The sequence below is a fragment of the Enhydra lutris genome, unplaced genomic scaffold, assembly GCF_002288905.1.
Source record: "Enhydra lutris kenyoni isolate GAN:26980312 unplaced genomic scaffold, ASM228890v2 scaffoldscaffold50, whole genome shotgun sequence".
Taxonomy (NCBI): Eukaryota; Metazoa; Chordata; class Mammalia; order Carnivora; family Mustelidae; genus Enhydra; species Enhydra lutris.
In genome coordinates, this window is record NW_019154134.1 from 822,050 (window position 1) to 838,247 (window position 16,198).

Consider the following 16,198-nt stretch of genomic DNA (forward strand, 5'->3'; position numbering starts at 1 on the left):
GTGAGTCTGTGACTCGGTAAGAACCAGAGGATGGTGTTATGAGCAAACACCCCTGACAGTTAGTGATGAAGCTGGAAGGGAGAAATGCGCTCTGTAGTGGCTCCTAAAATCCATCTGCGGCTCTAGGGAGGCAGAGTGGGGAATGAGCCTCTGTTCTTAAGGGTGTCCCAAGTATATACAACAGGGATTGCCAGGGTCTTCACCTTCCCCAGGGTGTTGGGGTAACCTGGGGTTGGCAGGGAGAGAAGTACGGACATCAGGGTTCCAAGCGTCTTCTTCAGAGGTCCTGGTCACTCAATGATTCCTCCCCAGCAGCCAGAGAATGGAAGAGTGGGGAGAGAGGGAGAAGGAGGGACTGGGAAGGCATTCAAGCAGCTGCAACTTCCGGATATGTGTCCACATCTGTGTTCCGTCTTCTGAAAAGGAACCCTCCCCAACCCCCACCACACCACACCCCTGCCACTGTCTGTCTGCCAGAGTTCCAGGACCCTGGAAAAAAAAAAAAAACCAAAAGAACGAAAAACAACAACCCAAAGTGCTTCTTCATCCTTTCGGGAAAGAGAGGGTGGGCAGTGGTGTCTCCATATCTTCAGAAGCTGAGGGTGGGGAGTGGGCAGACCAGCAAGGTCAGCCTCAGGACACTAAAGCCTCTGGCCTTGTTGTGGTCTTCTCAGGTGTCAGAAGGGAACCAGGTTTTCAGGGGCAGTGCGGGGGCTTCAACCGGAAGCGTCAGAAGGGCTTGTCCGGTCTGTTGGCCTTGGCGTCCCCCATGGCTGCCTTGCAGATGACGCTGTTCGTATGCTTGCAGCGGCAACCAGGGCGGCGCAGGCGGTCGTAGCCGCGCTGGGCCAGCTTCACGCAGCCGGTGGCGGGCAGGTAGCAGAGCAGGCACGGCAGCACCAGGGAGAGGGCCCCCATGAAGGACCAGCGGGCGCAGCAGTTGGAGCGGGAGCAGGAGCAGGGGTGGTCGGCGCAGGAGCCCTCATCGTCCTCGTTGGTGCAGTGGTAGAAGACGCCTTGCACCAGGCACATGCAGGTGCCGTAGTTGACCAGGGTCTGGGCGGAGCACAGGCATTCCTGGTTGCAGACCCAGCAGGAGGGCAGTGTCCGCGGGGATGCACACTCCTTGCACTTACACTTCCCACAGGCCTCGCATAGCAAGAAATGCTTGTCCAGTTCGGGGGGCACTGCCAGGCCCTTGAGGTCCAGTGGTTTGCAGTGGACCACCTTGGGCTGGATGCGCACTGCCCTCGGGGAAGCCTGATCAGCCACGGGCGGTGGTGCCATGTGGTCTAAGAGCCGCTGGTCAGAGGATGTGCTGCTGCTGCTGCTCACGGAGCTGGGGCGCCCGCTGAAGGAGATCCAGTGGTGGGTGACATCCTGGTCACAGCGGGCAGGTGTCGGGGCCAACTCTGGGGGCCCACCCCGGGTCCGCTTAGGGCCAATAGGGGGCACCAGGCCAGGATTGTCTATGTAGTCATTCTCCACATGGCTGGTCTTCATTTGGTCGATGGGGAGGATGGTGAGTGGGTGTTGGAGGCGGTTGTGGGGCATACGGCTGTCAAGTAGGGGCTGGACCATGACTGAGCTGGGAGTCAAGGGGACGCTCTGTGGGATCGGGGGCTCCATTGGGCTGGAGGTCCTGGACTGTGCAGAGGAACAAGCTTCTAGGGGCCCTGGGTAGGGGGAGGTGGGGAAAAGGAAGAGAGAGTGGATTCCAGGCATCAGTACTTGGCCTGTTAACACACCCACCCCCATCCCTTAAGGTCCTCGGGAGTACAAATGAAATGGGAACTGGATTCTCAGTGGATTCTCCAGCACTGAGGCTTAAGATGATTAATAATAACAATAGTGAGTGATAGATGCAACACTTACTCAGCACTTAATGAGCCATACACTCTGATAAGCTCCATGTATAATGTGTCATTGACTCTTCACTACTACTAGCCCTTCTGTAGTTACAGAAAACGAATGTTCAAAATAACCTGTCCAAAGGCACACAAAATTATCAACAGAACTCAGCAGGAGTTCAAACCTAGCCCAACCAAACCCATTCTTGCAACGGCTGCGAAATATGCCCTATTTTTAAGTTTAGGTGGCCCAGTGGTTGTAAATACAGGCTCTGGAATCAGATCCAAGTTTGAATTCTCACCGCCCCCCCAGCAATGTTGCTGTAAGTAAGGTTCGGTTACCTTTTTATGCCTTAGTTTTTTCATCTCTAAAATGGATTGTTGTGAGGATTAGATGAGAAAATGCTATCCACTACCTAGCGTCTTGCCTGCCAGTAATGTATCACTATTCCAGAGAGCATCAGCTTAGATTTCCTGAACACCCAAAGGACTGTGTGCCAGGCATTGTGCTGAGGATGTAGTGACCATGACAGATAGCCCCTGTGAGCTCCCATGGAGTGAGTGTATCAGCTAGATAAACAAAAGCCTTTATTTCACATAGTCACAAGAGAAGGAAGGGCTGTATGTGATGCCTCTACATCCAGGACATTAACTTACAACCACCGCTTCTAAGAGCAATAACCTCCAGTGGCTAATAACCTCTGGCTAGGTGCACTTCTGACAACTTGGATGGGAAATCCTCTCGAGGGGCACTCACATCACCCATTTCCAAGTGCTGAGCTGAACATTCAGCCTAAATGCTATTTACTAGAATAGCTAAGCCAACTCTGGATCAGTTTCTAATTTCACCGAGAGAGTGCAATTTTAAGTTGGAATCCCGCCAGAGATTCAACTGCAGTGCCTGACACGGAACCCCAGGAAGTCACTTAAATCAAAGAGCGGAAACGACTTGGTTCAAATTTAGAAAGTGCACATTGTTTTCTATTAGAAGTGCCATTTCCTCGCCTGCTGACCTTTACATTCTGAATTCGGCTGGAGATCAATTTAAAGAAATAGCAGCAGAAGGCCAAGACTTCTGCCCAAGGGGACACAATTTGGAATCCAAGAGAAAGATTAGACTCTGGGAAGAGTCCACCAGTGGGTGGGGGTGTGAGACAGAACAAGATGCGGATAAGGAACAGACCACTGAATTAATGTTACCGGGCAGAGTTGGATGAATGCCTTTTCATGATACTAATGATGTTCTTCTCATTAGGGGAACAGCCCCTGCATCTCTGCTGTCAGGTTCATGTGGCCTCAGAGTAATGCTAAGAGTTGGGGGGGTGGCATTGATAGGTTTCCATTTCTAGTTAACCCCTTGCCCCTCCAGACTGGGTACATATTTGGCCTATCCCAGTACTCCAATCACAGGGGAATGATACCTTGCCCCAGGTGACTCATCCATACTTATCAATGTCTACATTGAGGAATGAGGCGGCAGGTGGAAAAAGCATTCAGAGCGACTCAATTTTATACCCCCTAACTTGGAAATGGTATTTGATCAAAAATGGTGAAATTGTTGGGGGAAGGGCTTCTCCACATGTTTTCTGACCTGTCTAAAAGAGCTTTTAGATGAAAAGTTCATGAAAGGGAGAAAAGGAAACTTTATCCACAAGGTTCTCATCCTGTATTCTCATCTCATCAAGTCTTTTCCATAAGGCTCAGTGCTCAGTCAGCTGCTATTTCCCATTTGCATAGGGCATGTATTATTGGCTTTGCTCCCATAGCTCTACCTACTTAAAAGATGCTAGGACTTCTGTGCAGTTGTTCTCACGTGGGAGAAAGTCTGCTTAATGGCAACACCTGCCTCCTGTCTCCACATTCCCTCCAGAAGCAAGGAGAGCATCATCTTAAAATGGGAGACTTCCCTGCAGCAGAGTTACTAGCCTTAAGTGTCTGGCACTTCCGCCACCAAGAATGATCATTTACCAAGGCAGCCTCCTATAGGGATCCTGTGGATGGGGGTGATGTCAAATCTGTATCTACAGAGAGGAGTTTTTCCAAGGATCCAGGATACAGTGGGACAGAACTTTAGGGAATGCTACCTTAGCCCACTTACTCTTTTGCAGGGGCTCCAAAGCCTTGCTCTTCTGCAAAATGGGATTAGGGTCAATAGACGAGCGTTAGGAACCCCAGGTCCCCACCATGGGGACTTTACCTGGAGGAAAACATGTGACTGGGCACAAGAGAGGAAAATGTTGGTGGAGGCATAGGATGAGACTCTCAGGTGCCAGCCAAGAGGTGCCTCAGCCTGAACCTCCAACCCGGACAAAGACAGTGTGGTTCCCTTATTCCAGAAGCTTGGGTCATGAATGCTTAGGGTCTTGCCAACAAAACTGCCAATGGCTATTTGAAGGCCATTTTGCCCCATGTAGTTGGGGTTTTGTCTCTTAGAACTAGGATTGGGACTTGCCATGCATTGGAAAAATAAGGGGAAAGAAGAAAATTACACACTCTTCTTCCCCCAGTTTTATTCTTGGGATTCTTAAAAACAGCTGTATTTTCTTATGGCAGTGCTCAAGGATTTTAATAGGCTCTGGAATCAGAAGGCACATTAATGGAAAAGTCCCACCAGGATGCCAGGGTGGGCACAGCACCTGTGGGCAATGGGATATTGGCTGTCAACATCTGGGCTTGCTGTTGGGGCCAGACATGGGGGTGGGCGCTTGGTCCATGATGACTCAGCTCTCTTGGGACATGCAACATACAAGATGGCTCCAGCAGGCATATTCCAAAATGCATCTTCCCTATCATTACCCTGATGTCAGATTCCTTCCAGCCACTAGCTCAGCAAAAACCAGCGGCTGGCTCACAGTTGCAGTGCTCAAAACCCTTCCCCAGCCCCATTGCCTTACCTCCCCATTAGCATGGACTTCCACTACTTCCTGTGCAGCCTGTTTGATAACCCCTCAGCAAGGCTAAATGAAGCCTCAAAAAAACAAAAAACAAAAAAACACAAAAACCCCAACCCTCAGTTGGTTTACAAGATCAATCTCTACTCACTGGGACACACCCAGCCTCTAGCCTAAGCAATGCTGAGGAACTTAAGTGCAGTTTAATATGTACTCTCTGCTTCCCCTGCAAGGAAGGAAGAGATTTATAATATAAATAGAGGAGAGAGGAGGCTTTGCCTCATTTAGGCTCTTTGGAAGACTGATGGTCAATTTGGAAGACTGTGGACAGAGAAACAAAGCCAGCACTCCACTTAGTTAGAGAAGCACCTCTATGGAGTTTTTAGGTGGCATTATTATGGATTAGCATGACAAAAGGAAACTTTTGCCTCCACTCCCAACTTCTCATACTAAGTAATAATAATTGTGGAAGGAGCTAATATTTATGAAACCTATCTTCGAGTCAGGTTTCTGTGCTAAGCCGCCAGTGATTTTCTTATTTAATCCTTACACCATCACTTTGGAGAATAACACCCATTCTGCAAGGAAGAAATGAAGAACAAAGGGTCATAATGCTAGTAATGTTAGTAAGTTATTGGGGCACCATTTGAATCTAGACAGCAAAGGCTCCAGGGCCTGCTGCCTCAACCCCACAGCCCTGACTTACAGTAACATCTGGGTATTCATGTAAAGGCAGGAAAGTACTGATCACTTTCACAACCATGGACTCTACTAGTCTCCCCAGTCTGCCACCAGCCCTCAGGGAGCCTCATCAGGCCATTCACGGGGCTCTTAACCAAACCAGCAGGGAAATGAAGCAGGCAGACAGGGGTGTTACATCAGACTGGCCCCCTGTGAAGGGAATTCTCACTGTGCTGTTGGGGGATGGGGGGTGAAATCTGTCATTACAGGAAGGCCCAGAGTTCAAGTTTCCAATTCAGTTTTCTTTACCATCCCCCTTCTGTCACCTCATACACCACTGCTTCACTAAGCATGTTCGTTTTAGTTTTTTCTAAGTGTCACTTGTAGGATCTCATCACAAAGCAGAGTCTAAAAGGAAGCCCTGGCATGGGAAGGAATTCCCTCTCCCCTCTCCTACAAAGCTGAACTTACGGATCCCTAGGACACATTCTCAGATGGGGCTTTCTGTTCCAGGTCTGTGGGGAAGAGAGGGAGGGGCCTGAGTAAGAGGAAGCCAGAAGCCGGTCCTAGAATACTGAATCAGCAGAATATTGCAAAGCACAGAGCACACAGTCCTGTCTTTGCCACTTGGCAGTCTGTGGCATATGTACCTGTGGGATGGGCTGAGTGTCAGGATGCAGAGGCAGGCTGGCTGAAAAGAATCAAGGTCCATAAAAGAATTAAAGGTCCATGCCACCCACCCACCCCTTCCCCTTGACTTCCCCTGGGAAGAGGAGTTGGGAAATACTGACAGCTGTGCTTTCAAAACTATAGGTCAGCACATGACAGACTGGCAAGAGGCTCTGAATGAATGGGCCATTTCTGTACTGCTCCATTCAGTCTAGGCAGGTCCTCCCAGCGAAGGTTGTTTAACCTTGTATCAGTTCAGAAGAAAAGGTCTCTAGGCTGCCGGGAATCCCACCCAGCACTGCCGCTTGGTTCTTTGTGACAGCATCACAGTTTAGTTAATTAAATTCCAACCAAATAATGACTTATTGCTTCACAAAGACTTTAAAAGGTGTTTGGCGGGGTTGGGGGGAGTGGAGAGGAAAACCAAGGACCAGCCTTCCCTATACCCCACTGAGGAAGACCATCTCTGCATCTCTGAGATGCAGAGAACAGCCCCTGTGGGAGAACAAAGCATTGGCGCAGCTGGATTTGTCTGAGAATCCTTGCAGCGGCTCCCCCACCCCTCTCCAGCACCAGCATTAAGGAGCTCACTAAGGAGCTCACCTCTGGCCATAATCGTTAGTTAGAGATCACAAAAGATCATCCTTTTGTCCCACTACCAGCTAGCAGTTCCCAAACCTCTCCCTCTTCCACAACCAGTCAGTTGAGCACGCCAAAGTCCCAGCACAAGGATTAGTGGGGGGGTGGGGGGGGGGATGTCTTGCTGTACTTGCTCTGGCTTTAAATGTTGGTTTCATTGATTATCTGCTCAGATCCCCTTAAAGAGATACTAGAAGTCAAGGGAGAGAAAAGAATGGGGCTAGAAGAACTCCCGGCCCATATCAAAGTTTGGAGGGGAACAGAAACCTAGACCCCAAGGGAGGCCCACCTCTCACTGACAACAAGACAATTTATCTTACTACCCTCCACCAGAGATTTCTAAGAAAAGATTCTAATAATAGATTCCTGTAACAGATTTTAGTTTCCTCCTGGGATGGGGCAGGAGATGACTCCCCACTTTTCCCAACAGAAAAAGAAAGACTACTGGAAAAGGGAAACCACTCTCTGCAAATGGCCAACTGCCCCAGAAGGGCCTCTTCCCTTCTCCACTAGATCCAGCACATCTGTGCTCCCTCCCCAGTGCCCTTGCTTCCTCCACTGACTGTCCTTGGAAAGAACAATCATGATCACAGCTGAATGGCGTAGCCTCTTAAATCCAACCACATGTCCCGGATACATCCCCAGCCTTGTCAGCTGTCCGGATCTGCAGGGTGGCCCCAGACCCCTGAGAGCCAAAAATACCCCGCCTCTAACTTCATGCAACACTCCACACCTTCTGTGTAAGAAATGGTTCCCTTACAACCAGCTCCTTGGATGTGCCCAGCACAGCCCACTACTACAGCTCCCTTGGGAAGTTTCTTCCCTCCGTCCCTCCCTGACTGTACAGATGGAGAGACTAAAGCTCAAGCTTAGCAGGTTTCTTAGCTATTCACCTTCTCTGACCTGGCCCCTAGCTTGGTCTGAAAGGAGTAATACAGTTTTCTGTATGCTGCTCTTCATCCCCTTCTTCCTCTGGCTCTTTTGAAAGACCAAAAATATATTCCAATGGGTCACTGCTTTCCCTTCTATCCAGGAGATCCAGGTTTGCCATGAGATGGAACCTTTCCACTTTTGCCATTCCCTTTCCTTAAGAACGCTTTCGTATCTACATCCCAAATCCAAATTTTTCAGCTGTATCCCTAAATCCAGGTTTGTGTAAAACTCCTGTAAGTTTTCCTCACAAGGGAACTTCCAGCTCCATAGCAGCAAGGTGACAGGCACTTTGGAGTCACAACCAGATTAAATGCCTTAACTCTCTAAGAACACTCAACTTCTGACTAAAGAAAAGGAGCTCCTTTCCAAACCTCCCTGGTACAAAATCTGGGTCCTACCCAAGAGGATGGCCTGAGGAAAGAAAAATGCTTGGAGGGGGGACCCCCACACTTGGGGCTAGAAGATGTCACACCCAAGGGGTTAGCATCAGAAATTGGATGCAAAGTCCCAAAGTATTCTCAAGGGCCACTTCTGAAGGTGTCAATGGGTGTTTTATCCTCCCTTTATTTTAAAATCACTTACTTTCAAATTTTGCTTTGAAAGGCTGCCTTCATTTGTTATTCAAGTCAGCCAGACCTCTGGGTTTACCAGAGTGGGAGTGGGGGATGGGGATGTAGATGTTGGAATGGGTAAAGAATATGCTGGACAGAGGGTGGAATACCAAAGAGCCTCATCTCTCTACCTTTTCTATAAACTCCAAATGATCTCCGGCCCCCAGTTTCTGTCCTGCTTAGCCAGGAATCATTCTAGGCTATGTGTTCTGTCTCCTCCCACCAAGCCTAACCAAAGCTTTAAGGAAATGTTGTCATTTCAAAATGATGGTAATACAAAAAAGGTCGTGGGAATGAGGATTTCCACTCCACAAAAAGGGGAATGACTCCTGGGTTCAGAATCTAAAAAAGGAAAATTAAGAGATGAAAGTCTTCCTCACCCTAACTGATCAAAATTTGTCCATCATGGAGATTTTGGAAATATGCCATCAAAATGCCTCCCACCAGGTACTGGCCAAATGCAGCATCTCAGTTGGTCACTGTGTGCACTGCTCACATTAATGGATTTGCCTGAAGCCTGCTGGCAAGTGAGGTCGCTCCCAAGGGCTGGCAAAGAGAGGAAACTAGATTTCACCACTGGACAAGTCTAAGTCTTTCCAGACCCTCTCTTGAAACAGAGAGCTAAAGGGGTCAACTGCAGTCTTTCCTTTCCTAGTCCACCCCACACCCACAGACTAAAGGAAATAAAAAACTGAACAATTCAGATGTTTTATGCTCCATTCATGTGAAGATCCAGAGAACTCTAAACATTGTGAAATCACCAGTGCAATATCGGGTAGGGCCACAGGCCAGACTGAGTTTATTAAGAGATTGATAAGGCCGTTATTTCCTAAATGCTCTAGGCCTTCACCTTCCAGCTTTGTATCACCGAGAGGCTCGTCAAAAAGACTGGAGAGCCTTGGTCAGCTAACCAGAAAGGCATGCACTTGCTCCTGCCCCTCCCCAAACTGGAGAGAATCACGCCACTGATTTAGAGGCAGAAAAGTGAGGTTTCCCACTGGATCTGGGCACCCCACTGAACCCACATATTTTCTTTCAGCGCTAACCATGCCTGGGGGTTCCTAGAGACTCAGTGTGCCAGAACGCAGCCTCCTGCCCTCACCCAGCCTTGGCAATATGGATGCCCATCCAGCAGCTGGTGAATGAGGCAGCCAGCAGCTCTCCCCTCTAATCACCACCATCCAGCCCCTCCAGCCCAGTTTGCTTCTCCGTCCATAACTCAGCCATCGAGCCATGCAATCATTTTCACCTCTCTTGCCTTCTCTGCCCACAACCCCCAGCCCGAAAGAGAATTGAGAAATCGTCTTCTTGCACAAGAACAGCTACTGTCTAAATGCTTTTTGATCGTCTGCATGGAGGGGGAACTGGGCATAGCCCTGGCCCCAGTGAGGAAGCCAAGCTCCAGCTGCCCTGGCTGCCCAAACCCGCCTTTTCCCCGCTTCCCTGCCCCTGTGGCCTTGGAGATTCAGAATTTTCAGAACGTACCGTCTCTATCTTTCTTCTGGGTGATGTCAAGCCTGGTACCACCAAGAAGGAGGGAAAGCGTGAACCTTATCTCTACTACGCATGCAACCTCTTTCTCCAGCTCCCACACGCCCAGCGTTATGTAAACGCACCTTCAGCCCCCACCACAGCCCCAGCGCGTCCCGGCCCCAGGGCCCGGCACAGCTCGGTGCCCGGAGAAGGGAGGCAAGAGGAGGCCGAGGGGCCTCTGCCCCTGCAGAGGCCGGGAAAGGGAAAGGAAACTGCAAGGCAGTTCCACAGCATAAAATGCAGCAGCAGAGCAAAGGTCAGACGGCTAAGAACCGCCTCGCCAAAGAGAGCAGAAATGTCCAGTCCCGGGCCATCTACGTGCTGACCATCGAGGAGGAGACAGAAGGGTAGAAAACCCAGTCTGTCACGGTTCCGAAGGGAAGAGAAAAACCTACGTCGAGCATAGGCCGCTGCAGTGGGCTGGGGAGATCCGGGCAGAGCTGGCACCGTGGGCACGGAGCCCGGGGTGGGCAAGCCGCCCAGGATAAGAGCGCCCGCCGGACCCAAGAGGTGGCTCCTGACCGAGCCCGAGCCTCCCATTCCAACGCTCGAGGCGGGTGGTGGCAGAAGGAAAGAAACCAGGCCAGTAGCAAACTCCCGGGACACGCACGGGGCTTCCTGAGTCGCAGAGTGGGGAAGCCGGGCTTGGCAGTGCCCCGGGGTCGGAAACTCTGGTGCCAGGCTGTGAACACCCCCGGCTCTGTGCCGGCCCAGCCGAGGGCGTCAGGGAGCTGCGGCAGACCGCAGCGGCTCGAGGAGGCTCAGGGAGAGAGGGAAGAACACTGAGGCGCGCCTAGAAATAGCGCACCATTTGCCCCAGCCGGAGGGGGGAGTCGTATTGCGACTCAGGGGGGGCACTTTCGGATCCCGAAACCGGCTAGGGACTTACTTTGAGGAGCCGAAGAACCACAAGCATTGCTTCACGCTTGTGTAAATCCCCGAACCCAAGCGGGTCAGACGCCGCTGTTCACGCAGACGTCGGCGGGAGAAACCGATAGGACTCCTTGCGCACCGCAGCGCCAGCTCCGCGCTGTCAGTTCCTCTCGCTGCCTCCGCGGTGGTGTTGCAACCACTGCCTGGGAAAATGGCTTTTTTATGAATGGGAGGGAAGGGAGCTCCAGTGCGCACGCGCTCCGTTCGCGATTCTATGAATGGGTGGGCACAAGAGACCCCGCACGCGCATGCGCCGCGCTCCTTTTTTATGAATGGGGGGCCGGAAAAGAACTTAACCCCTGATTGCTGGGGCTGACTGTAGCTCCTCCAGAGGCCGTCGTTCTTTTACAAAAAGGGGTGGAGGTTGTTGTTGCCTTTTTTTTTTTTTTTTTTTTTTTTTTTTTCAATGAATGGAGGGCGGCGGCGACTGCTGCAGCTGGCTCAGCTGCGCGGGCTGTACCCCCTCCCAGCCTGCGAGAGGAGGTAAAGGCCACCTTCATGCCACTGCGGGCCTGGGCAGGAACCGTCAGTGTCGTTGGGGGTTGGGGGGCACTGTGGCCTTTGAATCCTAGGCCGAGTGCTGGGTGGGGAGGACTCACCTAGATCTAGGGATCTCGATCCACCGCAGGGGTGGGGGGCGGGGTGGGAGACGGGAAGACCCCCTGCAGGGGGCCTTATCTTTCTATAGCCTAGGGGTGTTGGAGGGAGGGGTCGTGAAGCCGCGCTTACCAAAAATTAAGAAAATGTTAAATGTCCATAGCAAGGAAGGGTTTTGTGGGGGTTGCTTGAATGAATCTGATTCTTCGCTTGAGTAAGTAGAGACCACCCACCCCCACTTCACCATTTCTTGGGTGTGGACAGCGACAGGGCCGAAGCCTCGTCCATCTCCAGTACCCCCTGCCCCCAGGCCAACGCTGGCTACTCAGCTAGAGGCCGGGCTCAAGCCTCTCAGTGCCAAGTCCTACCCCTCACCCCCGTCATATCCCACTATAATATTCTCAGTGCTTTTGCCGGCCTCAGGCTGCCCTGACTAGCTCCCCTCTCCATCCCTTAGCTTTTCCCAACTCTCACGGGACGCGGGCCGGAGGAGCCACAGTCCAGCGAAGGCCACGCCCCTTTGGTGCAGTGGGAGTCTATCCCCATTGACCCCCATCAGCTAGCTACCCTCGGGGGAAGCGGGAACAGCCCAGAATTAGCCAGGTGGATGGGTGGAGCCGGCCGAGCAGAGGATGCTGCTGGAGTAGCCTTAGGATTAAATAACAACAGGGTTCTTGAGCCGCGGAGGAAATAGGAACCGCCAAGGATCCTTTCTTTGCAGTTAATGATGCTGTGTGGGGTGGGGGCTATCGCACCAGCCCTGGCTGTTGAAAAGAAAAGCCCTCGCCATTAGGCCAGACTTGGGGAAGGCCCGAAGCCCTCACAACAGCAGCAGGCCCAGCTCCGCCCAGGAACGGAGGAGACTGTGGGGGGCGGGGGGAGGGCGGAGAGTGGGGTGAGGTGGATGGCTTTGATGCCAGAGTAAGAGCTAGGCCAGGGCCTGAATCCCCCCTAAGTTTGTCTTGCTGGTGTTCTGGCTTGACCGCGAGGTTGTGAGCTGTCTTTTTCTTTCTACACCACTGAAGGACTGGGCTTGGCTGTTGTCAGAGAAGCCAGTGAAAGGCTTCCAGTCCAGGTCTGAGGTCTGGCCTTGGGCTGGAGCTGGGTCTAGGGCTCTGGGGATGGGCCATGAGGGGATATTTTGCAAATCCGGACCAGAATTCAAGGTCACAGAGTCTCAGTCTAAAATGTCTTCTTGCTACTCAAAGGTACCTTTGCAGCGTGATTTACTTACTTAGATCCTGGGGGCAGAGCCCCCCCCCCCCCCCGCTGCCACCCAGCACTGCAGTCTTAAAGCGAAAAGAAAAACTCTTTACTAGGACAGTTGTTTAGGACTGACCTTTGCTGGTCTTGAATTAAGTGTCATTCTCGTTTGTCAGATGTAGAAAGAAATTGAGGGCAAGAGTCCTATACCTGCTCAATGGAAGACCTAGTAAATGGAGAGCTGATTTTTCCAGATCTTTGCAACCTAATTCTCTCTACTTTGCTACCACCCCTTCTCAGCATCACAAACACAAAACTTGTTTTTTTGTTAAGTCATTTAAGCACACTGAACAAGGGAAGTTGGAGTAGTAATTTTTGCAGCCAGTGCTCACTCTGGGACTTGCTTGAACAATTAAATGGCAGTAAATACATCCTTTCTAAACTATCAAAAGAAAGCAAGATGGTGGTGGTAGTGTATGTTTGCTGTCCTGTTTCCTTAATTTAGAGGAATTAGTCAAGAGACAGATGGGGTTCCATTCCTGGTCTTTTCTTAGCTTTCTGAAGGATGAGGTGAAGAAACCACAGCCCTGGTGATATGGTGAGAGGATGGAGGAGCCCCCAGCCCTGGGCTGGGCAGAGCCCCTGATTTGTAAGTGGAGTGTGATTCAGAGTGTCTGGGAGGTAAATAAGGATTATATTCTGCCTCTCCTTGGAACCTAAATAGAGGTTTGGGGCAGATGTTATGAGAAATGTGTTTATTCATTCATTCATGCATTTGCATATTATTCTGAGTAGGAGTCTGCCCTGACTCTGGGGACTCAGTGGTAAGAGACAGACAGTGTTCCCTGCCATTGTGAAGCTCACAATCTTGAGGAGACAGGCAGACTGAGCCATTTGAGGCTGTGATAAGTATTGGGAGAGGGACTGTGTTGAGACCTGAAATCTGAGAAGCGGTGAGCCTGAGGGAGGAGACAGGTTGGGCTGAGGGAGCCTGGTGGAAGCCCTGTGTGGGAAAGGCCTGACGTGGAAGTGCAGACTGTAGGCCTCTGTGGCCACAGCTTGGCAAACAAGGTGTAAGTTGGCCTGGTGAGGAGTTCATATACTATCCTCTTAAGGCTTTTAAGCAGCATCATGACACATTCTGTTTTGTGTTCTAAACCTCTGTAGCAGCCCAGAGGCCAGTGGCTAGGGGTGAGGGGACAGAGTGAAAGGTGACAGGGGAATGCACGATGTTTGGTCCTGGCAGGCTGAAGGTGCCAAATTTGTTCTTTTGGATTGGGTGGCCAGTAGGCCTTGCTTTTTTTTCTCTTCTACTTCATCTGACTTTGTTTACTCCTAAGGGACTGTCTCCTGTCCAGGTATAACTTTTCGGCTAGAGGCAGATCCTAAGGGCCCTGCGTTCCTGCTTGTGCTAATTACAGTCCTCTCACCCCCACGTCAATGTAAACATCTTTGGCCCTACCAGATCATGGCCAGGGGAGGAGAGTGGGTTCACTTCTGGGCTCGGCCCTCTTATTAAGCCCCTGGCCTTGCCAAGACCTGGAAGTTGAGTTAGTGGGAGTTAGGAGAGGCAGGAATTCCAATTCAATGACAGACATTCATGGAGCACTTGCTATGTACCATGCCTGTGCTCAGCATGTTTTCATATGTACTGTTGCTTTAAAAAGCTGTATTTTGGGGGCGCCTGGGTGGCTCAGTGGGTTAAGCCGCTGCCTTCAGCTCAGGTCGTGATCTCAGGGTCCTGGGATCGAGTCCCACATTGGGCTCTCTGCTCAGCAGGGAGCCTGCTTCCCTCCCTTTCTCTACCTGCCTCTCTGTCTACTTGTAATCTCTCTCTGTCAAATAAATAAATAAAATCTTAAAAAAAAAAAGCTGTGGGCGCCTGGGTGGCTCAGTGGGTTGAGCCTCTGCCTTCGGCTCAGGTCATGATCTCAGGGTCCTGGGATCGAGGCCCACATCGGGCTCTCTGCTTAGCGGGGAGCCTGCTTTCTCCTCTCTCTCTATGCCTGCCTCTCTGCCTACTTGTGATCTCTCTCTCTCTGTTTCAAATAAATAAATAAAATCTTTAAAAAAAAAAAAAAAAAGCTGTATTTTGGGTCTTACCCTCCTTCTTTGTCAGATAAGAGGTCAGAGGCTATGTTTTAATTATTTAATTCCACCAAAAATTATTATGCACTTCCTGTAAATCAGGCACAGTGCCAGGTGTTGGGGTTATAGTGATAAAAGAGACAGACACAATTTTTGCCTTTATAGAGCTCTCAGTCAGTGGTAAGGGGGCCAGGGCAGGGTGAGGGGGGGTATGCTTTCCCCTATAATCTTCCATCAGTGCCCTCATTCATTTCTATATTCACTTGACATTTCTCAGCCTTATTGCGCATACTAAGCACTGGAAACCAAGCCCCTTAACCCAAACAGATTACCTGCTTCCCCTGTAGTCAAGTAGGGGACAGAAGACATTAAACAAACAATTGATGGAAGACTGATTTAATTACAGTTAACATCAGTGATGCAATAGAGAGTGCAGAGAGCAAAGTAGAGGGACAGAGCCTAGGGGCTTTGGAGAAGTTTTCCTGCAGCTCAGATCTGCAGAATGCAGTCTCTGTCAAGCTGGGCTCAGTGGCAGAAGGCTCAGTCGCAGAAAGAAGTCTCAAGGACTGTTAGAGTAACTGAAGATAGCTTGGGGTACTCTAGTCCTTGAGGAAGGGATGGTATGTCAGGCCTGAGTTAGAGCTCTGCTCTGGCCCTAGCTCCTAGGCTTTCTGGCTCAGTGTGTTCATTTGTTTCAGTTTTGAAGGCTGGAGACCTTGAAAGACATGTGAAGATACTGAGCACAGACTGCTAATGTTCAGTCCTACCATTACAAGCTCCATAGCCTTGAACAAGTGATCCAAACTTCATGTATCTCAGTTTCCCCTTCTGTAATATGAAAACTAATAGTAGTGCTTACCACAGAGGGTTGAGTGGAACTTGAATGGAAAAATGTACATAAAGCCCTTAGAACAGTATCTGGCAAATTGTAAATGCCAAATATGCATTTAGGTGATTATTCAACATACCCGGCCATTTTGGTGCAAGGAATGAGTTAGAATTTTTTTTTTAAAGATTTATTTATTTATTTATTTATTTGACAGAGATTACAAGTAGGCAGAGAGGCAGGCAGAGAGAGAGGAGGAAGCTGAGCAGAGAGCCCGATGCAGGGCTCGATCCCAGGACCCTGGGATCATGACCTGAGCCGAAGGCAGAGAGGCTTTAGCCCACTGAGCCACCCAGGCGCCCCATGAGTTAGAATTTTAAGAGGAGTCCATTTCATGGGGATGGATCAAAACCTCAGAAAGAGAAAAATAATCTAAACTGTGCACAATATTTTCATTGTTAATAAACAGTTAAAACAGTAATACTGTGGCTGTCATCACTGACTTAACTAGTACAGTTTTGCAGAACAAAATTATGGTATTTTCGGCCGTGTGGCTCAGTATCTTAAATAGTTCACCCAAGAGTTGATTTTAACCATGGCCAAAATTGATGCTTGAACTTCCATGGTAGCACATGTGTGATATAATGCTGAATGTATGCCGCATGATGATTCTGTTCTATTAAGCACTTGGTGACTTTGCGTAATTCTTAATCTCTTCAAGCCTCCATTGTAAAAAAGGGGATG

General features: G+C 50.1%; 1 protein-coding gene across 1 annotated transcript; it reads right to left on the reverse strand.

Annotated features, from left to right (window-relative positions):
- Window positions 1–493: 493 nt before the first annotated feature.
- LOC111156968 (sprouty RTK signaling antagonist 4) lies at window positions 494–10,941 on the reverse strand. The gene is made up of 2 exons (XM_022518151.1): window positions 10,697–10,941; window positions 494–1,676 (listed from the first exon to the last, which is right to left on the reverse strand). The coding sequence occupies exon 2, from the start codon at window positions 1,627–1,629 to the stop codon at window positions 730–732; it is 900 nt and encodes a 299-aa protein (XP_022373859.1). The 5' UTR covers window positions 1,630–1,676; window positions 10,697–10,941; the 3' UTR covers window positions 494–729.
- Between the last annotated feature and the right edge of the window lie 5,257 nt (window positions 10,942–16,198).